General features: G+C 41.7%; 2 protein-coding genes across 2 annotated transcripts in view; both read right to left on the bottom strand.

Annotated features, from left to right (window-relative positions):
* Positions 1 to 239: 239 nt before the first annotated feature.
* On the bottom strand, positions 240 to 6,172 carry zgc:55461 (beta-tubulin family protein). Its single transcript, XM_024146464.2, has 4 exons — positions 6,028 to 6,172; positions 5,652 to 5,760; positions 1,632 to 1,742; positions 240 to 1,446 (listed from the first exon to the last, which is right to left on the bottom strand). Exons 1-4 carry the CDS (start codon positions 6,082 to 6,084, stop codon positions 386 to 388), a joined length of 1,338 nt encoding a protein of 445 aa, XP_024002232.1. The 5' UTR covers positions 6,085 to 6,172; the 3' UTR covers positions 240 to 385.
* Positions 6,173 to 14,298: 8,126 nt separating this feature from the next.
* The window catches only part of glipr2 (GLI pathogenesis-related 2), a 7,184-nt gene continuing 1,065 nt past the window's right edge, over positions 14,299 to 20,417 (bottom strand). Inside the window, exons 2-7 of the mRNA XM_024146463.2 lie at positions 17,739 to 17,951; positions 17,270 to 17,347; positions 16,507 to 16,734; positions 16,108 to 16,326; positions 15,744 to 15,821; positions 14,299 to 15,434 (exon numbers count right to left, since the gene is read on the bottom strand). Coding sequence (XP_024002231.2) covers positions 15,268 to 15,434; positions 15,744 to 15,821; positions 16,108 to 16,326; positions 16,507 to 16,734; positions 17,270 to 17,347; positions 17,739 to 17,901 — 933 coding nt within the window. The 5' untranslated portion in view covers positions 17,902 to 17,951 and the 3' untranslated portion in view covers positions 14,299 to 15,267. The remainder of the gene's footprint in view (positions 15,435 to 15,743; positions 15,822 to 16,107; positions 16,327 to 16,506; positions 16,735 to 17,269; positions 17,348 to 17,738; positions 17,952 to 20,417) is intronic.

Below are 20,417 nucleotides of genomic sequence, written 5' to 3'. Positions count from 1 at the left end.
AAATTATCACTCAATTTTTCAAGACTCAGTCATATTTTTTTGCAGGTGACTCATTCTATGGTTTTGGATTTAGCCATTTACATGGTCAGTTTTGTGAATTGATTGCTGAAATATTCCATAGCCAACCTTACATCACATTTCTATGTGGAAGTGGGCCATTTGCAATGATTGTACCTAAAGTGTCTTGTATAATTGATTTGAACACAGATGGATTGACTTATAGAGTACAGGAGACAAAATGCTATCAAAGTTATGCCTTTAATAGAGATTTGGTTCAAAAGCTGGAATTTGACAGCTTGAGAAGGCCACAGTGAAAAGGGACAGACAAGACAAACAGGACACTGAAAAATGTCAGTAAGGCATGTGAAGTACACATGACACATCTTTACGCCAGCTCCTCCTCTCCTTCCTCCTCAAACTCTCCCTCCTCCTCGGCGGTGGCGTCCTGGTACTGCTGGTACTCAGACACCAGGTCATTCATGTTGCTCTCAGCCTCAGTGAACTCCATCTCGTCCATACCCTCCCCGGTGTACCAATGGAGGAAGGCCTTACGGCGGAACATGGCGGTGAACTGCTCGGAGATGCGCTTAAACAGCTCCTGGATGGCCGTGCTGTTGCCGATGAAGGTGGCGGCCATCTTGAGGCCGCGGGGAGGAATGTCGCAGACAGCGGTCTTGACGTTGTTGGGGATCCATTCCACAAAGTAGCTGCTGTTCTTGTTCTGGACGTTCAGCATCTGCTCGTCCACCTCCTTCATGGACATGCGGCCCCTGAACACTGCAGCTACGGTGAGGTAACGGCCGTGACGTGGGTCGCAAGCTGCCATCATGTTCTTGGCATCGAACATCTGCTGGGTGAGCTCGGGCACAGTGAGGGCCCTGTACTGCTGGCTCCCCCTGCTGGTCAGGGGGGCGAAGCCCGGCATGAAGAAGTGGAGACGGGGGAAGGGCACCATGTTGACAGCCAGTTTACGGAGGTCAGCGTTGAGCTGGCCAGGGAAGCGCAAGCAAGTGGTGACCCCGCTCATGGTGGCTGACACCAGGTGGTTGAGGTCGCCATAGGTGGGCGTGGTAAGTTTAAGGGTACGGAAGCAGATGTCATACAGAGCCTCGTTGTCAATACAGTAGGTCTCGTCGGTGTTCTCTACTAGCTGGTGGACTGACAGGGTGGCATTGTAGGGCTCCACCACAGTGTCTGATACTTTGGGCGAGGGCACCACACTGAATGTGTTCATGATACGGTCGGGGTACTCCTCGCGGATTTTGCTGATGAGCAGGGTGCCCATGCCCGAGCCTGTGCCCCCGCCCAGGGAGTGGGTGAGCTGGAAACCCTGTAGACAGTCACAGCTCTCTGCCTCTTTCCTCACCACATCCAAAACAGAGTCCACCAGCTCTGCGCCCTCTGTGTAGTGGCCCTTGGCCCAGTTGTTTCCAGCTCCACTTTGGCCTGCAGACAAACAAAAGGGACCAGGTCTTTTGACAACATATAGTAATGCCCCAAATGAATACAATATCCATTGTAGCAATATTAAGACGCTTCTTCCTTAGGATGTAGTCAGTAGTATTCATGAATACAAGTTGTTGGATCAAATATCATTCTCAAAATCTCAAAAGCAGAAAGCCAGGGCTCACCGAAGACGAAGTTGTCTGGTCGGAAGATCTGTCCAAAGGGACCCGACCTCACAGAGTCCATTGTACCAGGCTCCAAGTCCACCAACACCGCACGGGGGACATACTTGCCTCCTGCAAAGCAAAAGAGAAACATTTGAGGCATTGCATTGCCCACGAAACCATGAACGACCACCAAATGCATTGGTCACTAATTTTCTAATCAAGTTCAACCAGTGGTGTTACGTGCGGGAGCGCAATTATTATAAAAATAAAAAAAATCATCATTTCTCAAAGTTTGTACCGACAGATTTAATATCATTATCGAATATGCATAAAATTATTTATAATTATTCACGTTTTACCAGGAAAATGTCCAAACGGCATCTGCGTGCTAATCATTTGATCACAAATAGTTTAATGGGAATATGCAATTAGATCTTCTTGAAATACTGTTTCGTGAGCAAATTAGAGTATATGGTATTAAACTATTACCCTTTCTTGTATTTTGTTTCAATCAAAGCATAGGCAGGGCCAGATTAATGCAGGGGCTTACTGGTGCTGAAGCACCTGGGCCCAGGCCTGTGGGGGACCCAAGAGGCAGCAAAAGGTTTTTCCTAAATAAGGAAATGATATATATATATATATATACACACACTATACATTTAGTACTTTTATTTACTGCAACCGCCAACCACAGGAGTACTCAGGAGCCCGCTCTCAATTAGCTAATCGTCAAATAGGGGAGGAGATGAAGTAGGGGCCCGCATCGGTAACTGGGGGGCCCTGCCTTGATTGGGTAACTGATTAATAAAAAATAAACTGCATAATAAATAAATATGACTGTTCAATTGTGTGAGTCAGGGTCTGGGCCCATGTCCAGCCCCTGACTCACACTATTTTTGTCACTTGTTGCTGCAGTTTGGCAACGCACTCAGCAAGTTGGTTAACTCTAAACTGCTATACATATTTGGTTTGTTGTAGTTCATGGAAAATTTGTGTTAATTTAGTATAATTTATTTAGAATGTATGCATGTATATATATTTTTATCCAATCACAGGAGCCCGCTCGCAATGTTCAAAATACACCAGAGAGCATAATTTAGCCACAGAAGGGTCAATAGTAAAAGAAATGAAATAACTGGATAAAGTTTTAGCACAAGCAGGTAACTGCCAAAATAAAGGAAACACCAACATAAAATGTCTTAAAAGGGTGTTAGGCCACCACGAGCTGCCAGAACAGCTTAAATGAACTTGGGCATAGATTCTACAAGTGTACCTAAACCATGCCAGGTAAATGCACCCCACACCATAACTCACACTTTTTATCCCTCGTTTACTCAAGTGTTTCCTTTATTTTGGTAGTTACATGTATGCCTACAGCCGGGAAGGTCAGGATTTTGGGCAGCATGCGTGCCAAACATACAGCTTGTTTGCATTGTGGCCATAGACATAATCCATAGAAGGGTTTTGCAACCTCTTACCATGGCAATTTGACTTTTAAACTCATGGGTACACAAGCAATGGCTGCCAGTGCTGATTTGAATGGGAACTGCCATCTATGGATTAAATTATGGTTGTTTGAGGCTGTAGGTTTGCCTTTTGCAGAATTAAAAATACAATTGCGGGAAAAATATACAGTTTGGAAAGCAAATGTCTACTGCTGAAAAGGGAAGATGAATCTGCCTGTAGAACCAATAGGGGGAAAAAATAAAATATTTTGCAAACAGCACTGTTTTTCAAAGTAGCTCATCTTGAGACACGCTCGACTTGGCAATAGCCTATCGGCCATCTCCGTGTGTAGCCTATGGCTTTATCTTCATCAGGTGAGTCTGAGTCAGTGTGCCACTGGACATTTTATTGAGTTAGACATTCTGTTAGAGACAGATGTAATGTACATGAGGTAGAATTGCATGAAATTATTTTTTCTCAGACCCCTGCCAAAAAGAAATCCCCCTGTAGCCTATACCACATCGCAAATGTTATTATGGCTTTATTATAAAGGAACTTTTTCTTAAACAGTAAATTTCGCACCCTTTCGAATAGCATTTTGGTGCATGGATTTCTTTACAGGAAATTATGTACTGGAAGGGGGGGGGGCTATAAAACTATAAATCCTTGGGGCCTAGGATTTCTTCATCTGTACCTGAGCATTGGCTAGATCCTGCCTACTGGTGCAAGCTGTTGAGTTTCAGCAATGCAGCTTCAGCGAGCTAACCATCCTAAAAGCACACAAGAAATGACTGAGGAGGAGTTCTTGGTGTAACAGTAAAATAGGCCTACTGTGCTATATGCTGTTATGTTTGGTTCTGTTATGTAAAATAGGAAGTAGTGGAAAAAGTAACCAATTATCATACTTTAGTAAAAGTAAAGATAACTTAATAGAAAATGACTCAAGTAAAAGACACCCAGTAAAATACTACTTGAGTAAGAGTCTATAAGTATTTGTTTTTAAATATAATTAAGTATCAAAAGTAAATGTAATTTCTAAAATATACTTAAATATCAAAAGTATAAATAATTTAAAATGTATTATATTAAGCAAACCAGAGCCTCATTTTCTTGTTCTTTTTCTTTACAGATAGCCAGGGGTACACTGCAACACTAAGATATAATTTACAAACGAAGCATGTGCTTAGTGAGTCCGCCGGATCAGAGGCAGTAGGGACGACCAAGGATGTTCTCTTGATAGGCTCTCCAGAGGATGGTGGTGCGGTCTGCACAACGCATCACCGGGGTCAAGCTACCTTCCCTCCATGACACCTACAGCACCCGATGTCACAGGAAGGCCAAAAAGATCCTCAAGGACATCAACCACCTGAGCCACTGCCTGTTCACACCGCTACCATCCAGAAGGTGAGGTCAGTACAGGTGTATCAAAGCCAGACCGAGAGACTGAAAAACAGCTTTCTCTCAAGGGCATCAGACTGCTAAACAGCAATCACTAACTCAGAGAAGCTGCTGTCTACATTGAGACCCAATCACCTGCCACTTTAATAAATGGATCAATAGTCACTTTATACAATGCACTCTAAATAATGTTTACATATCTTACATTACTCATATTACATGTATATACTGTATTTTATACCATCTATTGCACCTTGCCTATGCCGCTCGGCCATCGCTCATCCATATACTTACATGTACATATTCTCATTCACCCCTTTAGATTTGTGTGTATTAGGTAGTTGTTAGATATTACTGCACTGTCTGAACTAGAAGCACAAGCATTACGCTACACTCCATTAACATCTGCTAACCATGTGTATGTGACAAATAAAATTTGATAAGTGCACGAATTGAACCATTTTCCTGTCCAGCTAAGCATTCAAAATGTAACAAGTACTTTTGGGTGTCAGGGAAAATGTATGGAGTAAAAAGTACATAATTTTCTTTAGGAATGTAGTGAAGTAAAAGTTGTAAAAAATATAAATAGTAAAGTACAGATAACCAAAAAAAAACTACTTGAGTAGTACTTTCAAGTATTTTTACACCACTGAAAATAGGCCTACTAATCATTATGCGATCTTACAAGACACTCGGAGAGCGTCGTACATGAGTCCCAAGTCCATAACAAACTGTTGAGGACAACCCCTCGTAGTTCTGTCTGTGGGGTTCTTATTAGGTGGGATATGGTCCGCTCAAAGTGTGCGCAGAGCGCTTCGAAGTTGGACCAGGAAAGAGCTCGCCACCCAGCGCGTTCCCATACGCGGCCTAGTTTTGGGTATTTTTGTGGTAATTTAGTATTATAACAACCCTGGGTTTATAAGACGGATATCGACTCTACCGCCTGAGCATGCTTTTGCGGCACAGTCGATAGCGCGCTAGACTTCCGGCTAACCCTCGACCTGCTCCCTGCCTGTTTCATTACAGTATAATATATTTATTATTTATCAGAATACATTTTCCAAAAATATTTTTACCAGCTCCGTGTAGGCCCCTATTCTCAAATTGAAAAAATGTGATCTAGCAGCACTACAACCCTATTTTGTTTAAATGACTAGAGAATATATAGAACTAGCAGGCTAATAGAGGACCTACCCGTGGCTTCATTGTAATACACATTAATTCTCTCCAGCTGAAGGTCACTGTCCCCATGGTATGTGCCAGTGGGGTCGATGCCATGTTCGTCACTAATCACTTCCCAGAACTAGAGGAAAGAAATGGAACAGGTGTTATCTCCAACTCACGTCTCATAGCCATCCCAAAAGATATGCCAGCGAAGCAATTTGCAGGGAATGAATCAAATACAGAGCAATTACAATACAGAAAACGTGGGTATGTAGCCTAATAGTAGTAGCCTAGCTAGATAATTTATTTATAACTAACATTAGATAGATAAATTACAGAAATGCAAGGCAGGGATACGTTACTGAGCTTTAATGAAAGGTGAAATAGTCTGGAAAGTTGAACCAACCTTTGCTCCAATTTGGTTGCCGCACTGACCAGCCTGCAAATGCACAATTTCCCTCATTTTGAGTGAATTAATCAATTTTTAAAAACACAGGTGAAGTATAACTGCCGCTGTCGGAAACACTCTGAAACAAGAAAGAAGAATACGCGATTCAAAATCGGAGGACTGATTTATAATCAGTGGCAACGGAAGATTATGAATGCTATTGGTTTAAACACCCGTCAATCATAGTACAACTGTATTTCATTGGATAACAAAAGTTGATTCCTAGTTTTGATTGGCTCTCACGATATAGTAACCTGTTGTCAATGGTTACAGAAATGGAAACATTGGAGAGTCGCTGGGATACTTTGGGCTAGGAACATAAAAGAGATCTCTTTATGTTCGGGACTTTGGGGATACTTTTGTATTCTTTGTAACTAGGAAAGCTTGCAGGTGGTATCATTGAATGCGAAGCTGGCCAACAAGGTTTATTGCTACACACAAAATGTAACCAAACAGCACTCAAGATTTACATTTTCATGTAAAAACATGTTACAAGTTTGATAAGGTTGCCTCCATTTCTTCACTTTTGAAACAATGCATTACATGAAACTAATGCTTGCTAGATAGTAATTTGCAAGTAGCACAGGTGCAAGTGGGTATAAAACTATAAGAAGGTCATAGCAATTCATCATGGGATATCTTTGAAAAGAAAATAGATTTTATGACTGGAATGACATTTAAATTGTGCCAGATATTATCTTTGTATTACCTGCAAATACATTGTGAAGTAAAAAAAAGAATGCGTCATCAATAGGCTAAACTTATTGACATTAGTGGCTGCATTGATGAAATGAGAAGAGCAACAATAATGATTGAAAAATCATTCAAGTCCACTTGCATATATAATAATAATGATCATACATTTTATTTGTAATATGCTTTTCTTTTATTTCATATCAGAATTTCCCGAGTAGTTTTAAGACCAGTTATTTTCTATCATTCTCTAAACATTGCGTACAGGCTGCATCAAGTTAACACCCTCAAAGCACTTTGCTGCCATTGAGAGAGATAGAGCGAGATGTGAATAACACAATGGCAATATATCGCTAATAGTAGACCTGGAAAATATTAGATTAACAAAACGTGACTAAAATGTTCATCCTTAGGAAAGAACTGAGGGTTCCTGAGGCCAATGCTGTCCCTATATCCAGTGGAATGTGATTTAGGCTATGAAGTATTTGTTTTGTTTGGAGACAACTGATGGCGACCATGGTGATAGTCATGGTGATGACAGCTTTGGAGGAGGTTGTGCGTTGACTTTGGACAGAGTCCACCTGGCATAATAACTTGACATGCAGTATTGAAGTTCTTTACAACAACTTTCCATTTTGTGAGTGACAAATAAACTATGAATCATCGAGGTAGTTTAGTTTAACTGGAGAATGATTTTCTATGCCCACAGTCTATAAATGTTTAAGTAGTTTGTATGCAACTCAGACACATCAAGTTTATTAGATATACATTTGTAATTCAAGCGATGGAGATTTCCAGTGGATATGAATGACCTACAATACAGCTAAAGTACCCCATTATTTTTGTATTTTACCTTTATTTAACAAGGCAAGTCAGTTAAGAACAAATTCTTATTTACAATGACGGCCTAGGAACAGTGGGTTAACTGCCTTGTTCAGGGGAAGAACGACAGATTTTTACCTTGTCAGCTCAGGGATTCGATCCAGCATCCTTTCAGTTACTGGCCCAATGCTCTAACCACTAGGCTACCTGCCTAGTGATGCAGCTACCTGCAGGCTACGTGCTGCCTGCCTAGTATTAGCGATGCTTTGTCAAGATTGTCGTCGGGAGAAGGAGAAGAGGACCAAAGTGCAGCGTGATATCTATTCATAATACTTTTAATAAATATGAACACTCGAACAAAAACAACAAACCGACAAAAGAACAGTTCTGCAAGGTGCAACAAAACACTAAACAGAAAACAATCACCCACAACTCAAAGTGGGAAAACAGGCTACCTAAGTATGGTTCTCAATCAGAGACAACGATTGACAGCTGCCTCTGATTGGGAACCATACCAGGCCAAACACAATAGAAATAGAAAACATAGACATACAAACATAGAATGCCCACCCACATCACACCCTGACCAAACAAAAAATAGAAACATACAAAGCAATCTATGGTCAGGGCGTGACATGCTTGACCATCTCACATTTCTCTTCTTCCTATAGGTATTTACTTCCTATTTAAAAAGACACCTGTATGACCAAGGCTATGCTAACAAAGAGTGCAGGGATTGACCATTGTGATGCAGCTCCAGAATGCACACAGTAAAAGCACTTTAAAGGGGCGGAGGAGAACATTTTCCAAAACGAGGACATGGGAATATTTACTTGCCGTCCTTTGTTTCTATTCCAGGATGTTTCTATTGTCCTCATTTAACCAGACTTTCTTTGAGTCACCACTTTTTGTTGATGTTTAACCCATATTTTACCAGGGTTTTTATTATGAATAAATACATAAATTCACCACTACAGAAGGTCAGTGAGTTGAACACAGTTGAATTCAGTAGCTTGGCTTAAACCTCACTACTGAATGTTGTGGTGGTAGAAAAAATTGGCAAGACTGCAACAGGACTGTACCTTCTATATTAATCTTCACACCATATGTATGGGTACCTCATTTCATTGGTGAGAACAATACTGCCTTTATAAAGCACTTTAAAATGTAATAGAGAGGTTTGAAGGGCCTTCGCTCCACTAGGAGTTGAAAATTAATACATTAAGTATATAACTCTTTGTACTTAAGTCTCAAAGTACTTTAAACCGTATCCAGCACAATACTACATAAGGAGAACCTTCCTGAAAGTGATTACTATTTAGTGTGGCATACTTCACATTTCACTGGCCTGAGACTTTCAACGACAACCCTTGTTGGAGTACTGGTGCACTAGTGATTTCTAAGCAAATAATTATCCCAGATACTGTACTACCGGACAACTGCTGAGCACTCTAGTACAAAATGGCTGCTAATCACGAAGTTGGCTGCTATACACATTGGAGGTGGATGGGGTGAGTGACCCACACAATGTAAATCAGTGGTTCCCAACCAGGGGTACTAGGACCTCTGGGGGTACTTGGCCTATGCACAGAGGGTACTTGAGAAGACTCATGAGACCATAGGCCTACTGGTAGAATGGACTTGAGGGCATACTTCAGGGGTACACCGGGCAGAGCAAAATTCAGTTGGTGGTACAGTAACCGAAAAAGGTTGGGAACCACTGCTGTAAAGTACTTGTAGAGGTGAAAACGTTGAAGACATTTAAATAGAATCCCTTACTATCACAATGACTAGAACCTGAACCACCCCTTCAGACAATCCCCTCTTTCCCCAACACAGTTTTATTGAGCTAAGGATCCATACCACTATTAGCTGGTGAGCTAATTGTCAACGTAGAGAGATCCCCTAGGCAACCCCCGGAGGTCCCAGTGCTGTGTTGTACATGTCGGTTCTGCTGTGTCATTTGGTTTCCCCTCAAGGCAGAAGCGTAGTGTGAGGCAGCACTTACATTATTCAGAGCTAACATGAGATGGGTGTGTGCGTGCTTGTGCGTGCGTGTGTGTGAGGGAGAGCAGGTGCGGAGGAGACCTGAGCAGGCGCATCACAGCATCAGATGAAAGAAGGGAAGAGAAACCTGTCCTGGCAAGAGGTAATAAAGTAATTGAAGGCATTATATGCCACATGTTCGCATGCTTGGATGGAAGTGAACTTGTCAACTCACCTGATATGGGTAGGGTTGTTGTCAACTCACCTGATATGGGTAGGGTTGTTGTCAACTCATCTGATATGGGTAGGGTTGTTGTCAATTCATCTGATATGGGTAGGGTTGTTGTCAATTCATCTGATATGGGTAGGGTTGTTGTCAACTCATCTGATATGGGTAGATTGTTATCAACTCATCTGATATGGGTAGAGTTGTTGTCAACTCATCTGATATGGGTAGAGTTGTTGTCAACTCATCTGATATGGGTAGGGTTGTTGTCAACTCATCTGATATGGGTAGGGTTGTTTTCAACTCATCTGATAAGTGTAGGGTTGTTGTCAACTCATCTCATATGAGTATGATTGTTGTCAACTCATCTGATATGGGTAGGTTGTTGTCAACTCATCTGATAAGGGTAGGTTGTTGTCAACTCATCTGATATGGGTATGATTGTTGTCAACTCATCTGATAAGGGTAGGGTTGTTGTCAACTCATCTGATATGGGTATGATTGTTGTCAACTCATCTGATATGGGTAGGTTGTTGTCAACTCATCTGATAAGGGTAGGGTTGTTGTCAACTCATCTGATGTGGGTAGGGTTGTTATCAACTCATCTGATATGGGTAGGATTGTTGTCAACTCATCTGATATGGGTAGCATTGTTGTCAACTCAACTGATAAGGGTAGGGTTGACAACCTGGTACAAGAGCTTCTGAAAGACAGTACACTTAGATTATCACGCACACACACACACACACACACACCCACCCACGCCAACCTGAAGATAAGTAATTTAGCAGTAACTTCCCTGTAAATGTCTATTAATTGACTTGTCAGTTTACAGACAAAAACAAATTTATCCAGATTTTTTATGTTTCGAAGTTGACCATATTCATGTATAGTCATCCTCTTCAGGGATGGGTATGTTACTTTCTGAATGTAATCCGTCACTAGTTACCTGTCCAAAATTGTAATCAGTAATGTAACTTTTGGATTGCCCAAACTCAGTAACGTAATGATCTGATCACTTTCAGTTACTTTTGGATTACTTCCCTCATAAAAGGCATTAGACGAAGACAAAAAGGATCCATCAAACGCATTGGGTGTGTCATAGGGCTTGCTCAGGTGGAACAAACTTAAACTTGCACCTTTTTACAAGAAAAAACAAATTTGCAAACATCCTTTCTGAATTTAAAAGCAATCCTAGGAGTAATCATCTACTTTTTCAAAAGTATCTCTAATCTGATTACAATATTTGCTGGTAACGTAATATATTACAGTTACAGTTTTTGTTGTAATCAGATTACATGTAACTGATTACATATAGCTGATTACATGTAATCAGTTACTCCCCAGCCCTCATCCTCTTGTATTATACTGTACATGTATTAACATGTATTATGTATTATCATGCAGACTTTTTAAACAAAGGACCAAAGAAGGGTCTCAAACGAAGATAATGTTACATTGAGGGTCTGAGACTAGGTCGGTAGAGTAGTCACAAGAGAGTGGCCTGCAGTGCAGACAATACTGCCAATGAGAAAGAGAGAGATAGAGAAAGAGACAAGCGGGAAACATTTGTTGAAATTACGTAATTGCAACATGAAACCGGTTGAAATGACATAATTAAACCAGTTTTTACCAGTTTTTACCAGTTTTGCCCAGCAGGAGAGTGAGGGAGAGAGAAAGAGAGAGCGAACGTAAAAGAGAAGGGGAGAATGAGAGAAAGAGAGAGGTTATCAATAATGTAAGCCTAGAGTGCTTTACGCTGTCCAACTGGCTCCACCACCCAGTGTTTGTGTGTGTGTGTGCGTGTGTGTGTAGGGTTTTAAAGCTCACTGGTATCGGCTGTTTCCAATGAGTTGTTTTTGTTTTGTCAGTCAGAGGGGAGCTTTTGTTCCCGCCAAAGTAATTTCCTCTGGGGATCACCCACAATAGGGGAGAAAGAGAACAAGGTTGGAACACCTGCACGCACGTCAGCACACACACTCGCGCACATGCACACACATACCACTCTAGCACAACTTTTCTGACCATCATGTTCTAAGTACTCAATTGTTTTATACTTGAAAAGCTGTTTAGATTATCCATGGATATTCATTACAGCAAAGTCTCAGTGTTAGTTATGCAGCAGTCGAGATTTAAATGTGACTCTTTATCCTCCTGTTTTATTTCCTAATTAGTAAAGTGAGCTGCCTGGCATTCCACAGTGTTCGTTAAGGGTGAGATGCGTGTGTGTGTGCGAGCGCTGCTTGTGTGTGCTGTCTGTGAGTTAAACAAAAACACCCAACTGTCAAACTTACTTAACTCACGTTTAAAAAAAACTGTGCCCAATCCGGTTGCCCCTGAGCAGTCAGGGGAGGACCAATCATCACATTGCCCGCCAAGCTTGACTTACATTTCTGGCGGGCCAGATACAGAACACCTGGAGGCATTTTAGAGCGGGTCTCACCCTCGAATGGAAAAACATGTCTCACTGCCTACCTATTTAATAAGATGACCTAATGTTTTTGTCTGACTTCTATTTGGGTGGTAAAGCTAGAATAATATGCTTAGGCATTATGAACATTTTGGTCCAAAATGGGTCTAACAGGTCAAAGGAAAATATTATGTTATGTCCTGTTTTAATGTTCAAGACACATGCAATTGATATCAAATCATTGCTGCACTGTTCACATTGTTAGTTATGCAGAGAATTTAAGATTCAAATGTGCCTCTCTCTTTACCTTCCTTTTTTGTTTCCCAATCAGTAAAGTGAGCTGCCTGGTGTTTCACAGTGTTTGTTAGGGGGTGGTTTTTGTGAGTGAGTGTGAGTGTGCTGTTGTTGTGTGTGGGTGTGTGTGTGTGTGTGTGTTGTGTGTGTGTGTGTGTGTGTGTGTGTGTGTGTGTGTGTGTGTGTGTGTGTTGTGTGTGTGTGGTGTGTGTGTGTGTGTGTGTGTGTGTGTGTGTGTGCGTGCGTGCGTGCGTGCGTGCGTGCGTGCGTGCGTATAATATGAATAATATGCTTAGGTATTATTTGAAGCTGTTATAAGAATTTTGTTCCAAAATGGATTGGATATGTCAAAGGGAAATATTACGTTATATCCTGTTTTGATGTTCAACACACATACAATTGATACCCAAACCATTGGTACTGTTCACAGAATGTTTTTGGTTGGAATATTATTGACGAGTACCCATATATTTGGACAGATGTAGGTTTAAGGGAACAATTATTGACCTAAAACTTTCTGGGATTCGACAGTGTTGGCTGGCTAGCATCCCCCTCACCCCTCCCTTGGGAGGCAAGGCCTCTGGCCCACATCCTATCCCCTAACATACTCTTAGCTTGTTTTCTTCTCGTACCACTCTGTCGCCTCTCGCACGCACACAAACATGTATTGTGTAACATGGGGACTAAATAGACCGGCCTGATCACTAGAAATAGGCTCTGATTTCGGATGTTTGAAAAGGCTCCTGAGAACAGGGCTCATCGCAAAAATGTGAAACTATTGCCACTGGCCCGAACTCATTATGCATGGAGGTGGAGCGCGCCACTTAGGCCGAAGCGTGCTGTTGTGACCACTGCGCCATGGCAGTTCACAATGCTCTACCAAGCCAGGAGTATAGTATATACTTGATGGAAACAGCATGTTGTTTTTAATTATTTTGTAGTAAGCCATCCCCAAACCATAGCCCTAACCTTACTCAGAATTAATACCTAAACTTAACCCTTTGAGTTGTTTTTGTTTTAACCCTGTAACCACGCAGAATTAATACATTAAAAATAAACATTCATCCATAAACATATCCGAATTTTGACTGTTTAACTTTACATTTGATCCCCTACTATTACTTTGATATCAGTGTTCTTTAGTTACAAGGTTGTATGTATAGAGTTAACATGTTACAGTAACTTGTCAGGTGTTTTTCATTCAACAGAATGTTCTCAATCTTGTGTTTGTCATTACCAACTAAGCTCAATTAATATTCCAAACTATAAACACACTAGTTATAATCCTCAAAGCACACAGGTAGAAAACAGTTTCATGCACCATATTCCTGCTTTATCGTTAGAATCCTATTTGATCCCTGTCTATTCAAACTAGAATGCAAAACCAAAAGCTTCTGAGCTTTTATCTGCTGACCTTGTTTAAAATGTGACTATGATGGCACTTATAAAACAACTCGTTACTTTTCCTCCTAGGGATATAGAGAACAATGGTGCAATGTGATGCCATGCTATTCTAGTTTCTGTTTGCATTCCCCATGCAAGGCCTGTCTGTCCCTGTGGTTACAGAAGCGAGCAACAATTGTTCACCCTGTCTGTGTGTGTGTGTTTGTGTGTGTGAGAGACAGATTCTTTACATGTCTCCAGTTAGATTGCCTGTTTATTTGACAGGGAATACAGTGAAAGGTAACAAGCTGTTTCCCTCTGCTGGTGGAAGACGGCAGCAAGGATGCTAACTAGATGTAAGTTCTCGTTGAATATGTTTTTCAAAGTGTGGCACAAATGTTACAACCTACAAACATTTAATTCCACCATTTAGTGCCCCTTGTATGTCAACATAGTGCAGTCTCAGTCTGTATGTCAACATGTTTGATAAACATCAATGAATACATTTAAAAAGCGAGCATTTCTCTATTCATGGATAGTAAATGACAAAAACGTGCACGAGATTAAAGGCATTACATTTCGTGTTTTAAGTAACTGTCCAGTGTTTCCAGACTTCTACGAAATATGACCTATAGCTAATCGCATTAGCGCACATTAGCTCAACCGTCCCGCGGGTAGGACACCGATCTGTAAAGATCCTTATTATATGTGTTTGAATGGTGTGGACATACCCCAACAACAGAATGGTGTGGGAGTATACCGGTCATTAGAATTGTTCATGCAAGTTGGCCACTGATTGGCCAGCTCAGCGAGCCAACATGACATCATGTTCTATGAGGAAATAGCAAGCATTTATGAAACGGTCTATTTGAGGTAGTTTTTTTCTCCAGTTTATGCTTTGGCCACAAATACGATTATAGGACGAGTTCATAGCCAAATAACTCGAGGTAACAGAAAAAGTAACTGTCTGGTGAAAATCTCACTTTTATTTTGCAGTTATAAAAAAATACCCATAACCATTAAAATTATTTCCTATTAAGCCATTTATACAGATTTCCCAAATTACTGTTGTTAGTTAGAAAATAACAATTTAAGGGTATCATTTTAGATAGAAGTTAAAAAAGTTAAGGTCAAGTTTGTCTCGCATAAGACGGCGCAACGGCCGTCTACACTGATGGCTCCTGGCAACTGCATGTCGCGTTAGAATGGCGCCATCTATGGAAAACAATGAACTAACAAAAAAAGATTCTCAGCCTTCCAAAAGAGGACAAATCATAGCAACAACCAAAGATAACAGCAACAACGTGTTTGCCCAGATAAGCACCCCATTCCTATAGAAACCTTTGGTAGTGCCGGCATACATACTACATATGTATGGCTCAGACTAAAGTGTGCTTCCTTTGGTTTTCACGTTGTCATGGAAATAGCCTGGGTTGGTGATGTTGCCGGCTGGGTCGTAGAACGCCACGGCGATAAACGTGCCCCGCCCACTGGTCGCCAAACCCACGCCTACTTGCTTTGCAGACTTCCAGACCATTTGAGTGAAATTACCTAGGACAAGAGTACCACCAATCAACTGATTTTATTTTTCAAACAAACACCAAATGCAGAAAAAAATACATTTTCGGCCAGCATGTCTCACTCCTAACAATTTCTTATGGACTTTAATTGTGTTTCATGTCGTAGGTGTTATTGATTATGGTAAATTCACTGCCAGGGAGCACTGTTGTTTTCCTGATTTTGAGTTTGATTAAATAATAGCACAAAATACTTTCTATATTGTACATTGACTGTTGTGGATGAGGTTATATATCAATAGCATTGGGTTGTTATGAGGTGTCAGGGCACTGGACACCTTACCTGCTCCACTCTGAAAACCAGGGGATGAGAAGTTATACTTCTCAATCTCCTTGTACCAAGACTCGGCCACATCTGATCCTATAATTCATATGCAAGAGAAGGACAATATATAAATGATTGCACATTTTTGGGAACTTTGCAAGCATTGTGCAGAGCCTTTTCCTGCGACCCCATACAACAACAAACCAAAGTTTTGGGCAATTGACAGAGACTTTGGATTGTCGACTACTATGTGAACATCCTATCCAGTATCGGAGTTAGTTCATGATACTCATACTTCATATTGGAATTAGGCCCTTGACTTTCTTTTTACCCATTGGCCCTTATAAGTTGTATGTCAGTGCAGTGCAGGTATGTGCCTCACCAGTAGGGGTCGCTGTGCTGGAGCCAGAGCAGTAGAATATGTTCTCCCCGTGGCCTTTGCCGCTGTTCATCAGTGTGTTGATGCTCACCAAGTGAGCCGCCCAATCCTGGGCCTCCCTAGTGAGGGCAGGGCTTAGCACCAGAGGTAATGCCCCGTGCTGGCTCCGGTATTGGTTCAGAGACTTCAGAAGAGCCCGGCCGAACTGGCCAAGCTCATTGTCTATACGGGACATGGAGAGTTACACGGTATATTAAGTCTTTATTAATCCTTAAAAAGGTATGAGTGACACTTTGTCACCCCCACTCATAGTGCCTTCACAACAATATCACAACAATGTTGTAAACCTGTCATAAAGCATCATAACAAGGTTCACATTACACACTCTGTGATGCTGCTCACCTGACAGTGAGTTCACGGCCAACGCCTGCATTCTCGAAGTGACGACCTCCACTGGCTTATCGGTAACTTTCGACCCTTTTGGCATCACATTCTGAGCGTGGTAACCAGGGTTGCTGATGTTGCCAGCCGGTTTAAAGTGTGCCACCACAACGAGCATCCCCGTGCCACCGTTTGCCATGCCTACGCCCACCTCCTTGGAGCTACGCCACACCAGTTGTGTGAACTGCCCTGAAACAGATGAACAAAGAAAAAAAGAGGGAGAGGAAATGATAGAAAGGGAGCGATGATTGACAATGGGGCACAATTATCACCAAATTATTTTGGATTATCAATACGTTTAACATTGAGGAAAATATCAACGCAAGGCAGACTTTAAACATGACATGCTGTGGTCAGAGATGACTGTTTAAAGCAAGGTGTAATTTTTAGAGCTATTTTTTTAGACCCCTTTGGCGTAGCACATTACATTACTGTATACTCCCGTGTGGCTCCCGAGTAGCGCAGCGGTCTAAGGCACTGCATCTCAGTGCAAGAGGCGTCACTACAGTCCCTGTTTCGATTCCAGGCTGTATCACATCCGGCCATGATTGGGAGTCCCATAGGGCGGCGCACAATTGGCCCAGCGTCGTCCGGGTTTGGCCGGTGTAGGCCGTCATTGTAAATAAGAATTTGTTCTTAACTGACTTGCCTAGTTAAATAAAGGTTACATTTATTTTTATTTTTTTAAATACTTGTCTTCTACTTTTAATGCTGATAGGTTTACCTGTTTTGTCCTGATGTCCTGGTTTGGAGAAGTCATAGTTCTCCTCTTGTTTGTACCAGGCGTCCACCACCTCTTGACCTTATCGGAGAAAGAAAGAAGTCATTTCATTAGATGAAAAATGTGCACACCCTGAGGGATCCCCTGGGAATGTACTTATTGAGAAAGAAGTGGATGTTCAGCCGGCATATCCAAAGGTTAGTCATATCCAAAGGTTAGGCATATCCAAAGGTTAGGCATATCCAAAGGTTAGGCATAGGGTTCGAAATAGGTTAGGGTTAGGATTAAGGTTAGGCTTGGGGGGATGGGGTTGGTGAGGTTAGCGTCAACGTTAAGGTTATAGTAAGGGTTAAGGTTAGGCATAGGGTTAGCGATCCCCATCCGGAACCATTCAAAATATGCCCGCCGTATATACTGCCTATTGAGAAATCCCTGTCCCTGCAGACCATCCAGTCCTCCTGGTTCTCCCTACCCGTAGCAGTGATGCCCGCTGACCCCGTCTTGGCCCAGATATTTTCACCATGGGAGGAGGATGAGTTCTTCAGCACCCGCTCTCCCAGTAGAGTTTCTGCCCATGCCTGCGCCCCCTGACTCAGGGCTGGGTCCAGTGTGAGGGCTGGGGCTCCGTGTGCCATTCGCTGGTTGTTACACGCCCGTAGGAAGTCTCTGTGGAACTGGCCCAGGTCTTAGAGCAAGCAGACAGACAGGCAGATGGATGGACGTTAAGTTGAACACCACCACAGAGAGAGATAGTTCAAGAGGAAAATATTCTTCCTTCAAGGTACAACCATATTGAAGTTATGTTTGATTGAGGTTAGCTAACGGAATAACAAGACTAGTTCATGATGTAGCTAGTAAATAGGGCTGTCTATGAAAGCAAAAAAAAGGAGGGACAAAAATAAATCCTTTGGCATAGAGAACAATATGTCTGATGTAGTGGAATAATAGTGGAAAAATATTTACTCACCTGTCATTGTTTTGTTCTTCCGCTGAACTGCAACAGAAACAAGAGTCAACATTAGTGATTATCGTGCCGATTATCTGTTGGAATGTATCATGTTCATCATGTGTTTACTCGTGTTTCATACCATGCATTTCTTCCTGTATCTTTTGGTCTCACTATTGAGTGTGTGTGACAACATAAGTGATCATTCGAACACTTACTTGATACATCAGACATTTGGCAAATGGACATTTATGGGGAAAAATTTACATTATTGGTATCCTTGAGTAGGGGAAAAGTAAATATTCAAAATAATGGATAACTCTTCACTAAATAGGAAATACTGAACAGTCCTAATCGATATACACGCACCAGTCGAAACTTTGGACACACCTATAATTCCAGGGATTTTCTACATTGTAAAATAATAGTAAAGACATCAGAACTATGAAATAACACATATGGAATCATGTAGTAACCAAAAAGGTGTAAAACAAATCAAAATATATTTTAGATTTTAGATTCTTCAAAGTAGCCACCCTTTGCCTTGATGACAGCTTTGCACACTCTTGGCATTCTCTCAACCAGCTTCATGAGGTAGTCACTTGGAATGCATTTCAATTAACAGGTGTTCTTTGTTAATTTGTGGAATTTCTTTCCTTCTTAATGCATTCGAGCCAATCAGTTGTGTTGTGACAAGGTAGGGGTGGTATACAGAAGATAGCCCTATTTGGTAAAAGACCAAGTCCATTTATTGGCAAGAACAGCTCAAATAAACAAAGAGAAATGACAGTCCATCATTACTTTAGGACATGACATCCGCAGTCCAAAACATCAAGCACTGTGATAAAATGGCTCTCATGAGGACCGCCACAGGAAAGAAGACGTAGAGTTACCTCTGCTGCAGAGGATAAGTTCATTAGAGTTACCAGCCTCAGAAATTGCAGCCCAAATAAATGCTTCACAGAGTTCAAGTAACAGACACATCTCAACAAGCAACTGTTCAGAGGAGACTGCGTGAATCAGGCCTTCATGGTCGAATTGCTGCAAGAAACCACTACTAAAGGACACCAATAATAAGAAGAGACTTGCTTGGGCCAAGAAACACGAGCAATGGACATTAGACCGGTGGAAATCTGTCCTTTGGTCTGATAAGTCCAAATGTGAGATTTTTGGTTCTAACTGTCGTGTCTTTGTGAGACACAGAGTAGGTGAACGGATGATCTCCGCATGTGTAATTCCTACTGTGAAGCATGGAGGAGGAGGTGTGATGGTGTGGGGGTGCTTTGCTGGTGACACTGTCTGTGATTTATTTAGAATTCAAGGCACACTTAACCAGCATGGCAACCACACTATTTCGCAGCGATACGCACTACCATCTGGTTTGTGCTTAGTGGAACTATCATTTGTTTTTCAACAGGACAATGACCCAACACACCTCCAGGCTGTTGTAGGGCTATTTGACCAAGAAGGAGCGTGATGGAGTGCTGCATCAGATGACCTGGCCTTTACAATCACCCGACCTCAACCCAATTGAGATAGTTTGGGATGAGTTGGACGCAGAGTGAAGGAAAAACAGCCAAAAGTGCTCAGCATATGGGGAAACTCCTTCAAGACTGTTGGAAAAGCATTCCCGGTGAAGCTGGTTGAGAGAATGCCAAGAGTGTGCAAAGCTGTCATAAAGGCAAAAGGTGGCTGTTTTTTGAAGAATCTAAATCTAAAATATATTTTGATTTGTGTAACCCTTTTTTGGTTACTACATGATTCCATTTGTGTTATTTCATAGTTTTGATGTCCTCACTATTAGTCTGTAATGTAGAAAATAGTAAAAATAAAGAAAAACCCTTGACTGAGTGGTGTGTCCAAACGTTTGACTGGTACTGTATATCTTAATTGATATATGGTGCTTGATTTTGGACCATATTCCAGACCTACACTAATTGATTTTTGTTATTTGTGTGACAGCCTGAGATCCCTCCAAAGTCTCTTGCTTATTCTAGAGTGAGTCACACTTAGCCCACCACCCTCTAGACAACCATCGGCATTCACTCACCCATATTCACACACACACACACACACACACACACACACACACACACACACACACACACACAACACACACACACACACACACACACACACACACACACACACACACACACACACACACACCCACACACCACACACAACAACACACACACACACACC

The sequence above is a fragment of the Salvelinus sp. IW2-2015 genome, unplaced genomic scaffold, assembly GCF_002910315.2.
Source record: "Salvelinus sp. IW2-2015 unplaced genomic scaffold, ASM291031v2 Un_scaffold16393, whole genome shotgun sequence".
NCBI classification, from domain to species: domain Eukaryota; kingdom Metazoa; phylum Chordata; class Actinopteri; order Salmoniformes; family Salmonidae; genus Salvelinus; species Salvelinus sp. IW2-2015.
The sequence above is the reverse complement of the archived record's forward strand: the minus strand, read 5'-3'. Positions and strand labels throughout refer to the sequence as shown.

Bases quoted from the DNA above. Each gene is read 5' to 3' on its own strand.
- zgc:55461 (XM_024146464.2), bottom strand. From the start codon at position 6,084: ATGAGGGAAATTGTGCATTTGCAGGCTGGTCAGTGCGGCAACCAAATT. The intron at 5,761-6,027 runs GTTGGTTCAACT...TCTTTCCTCTAG, and splicing joins GCAACCAAATTGGAGCAAAG to TTCTGGGAAGTGATTAGTGA. The intron at 1,743-5,651 runs GTAGGTCCTCTA...TTTGCTTTGCAG, and splicing joins GTATTACAATGAAGCCACGG to GAGGCAAGTATGTCCCCCGT.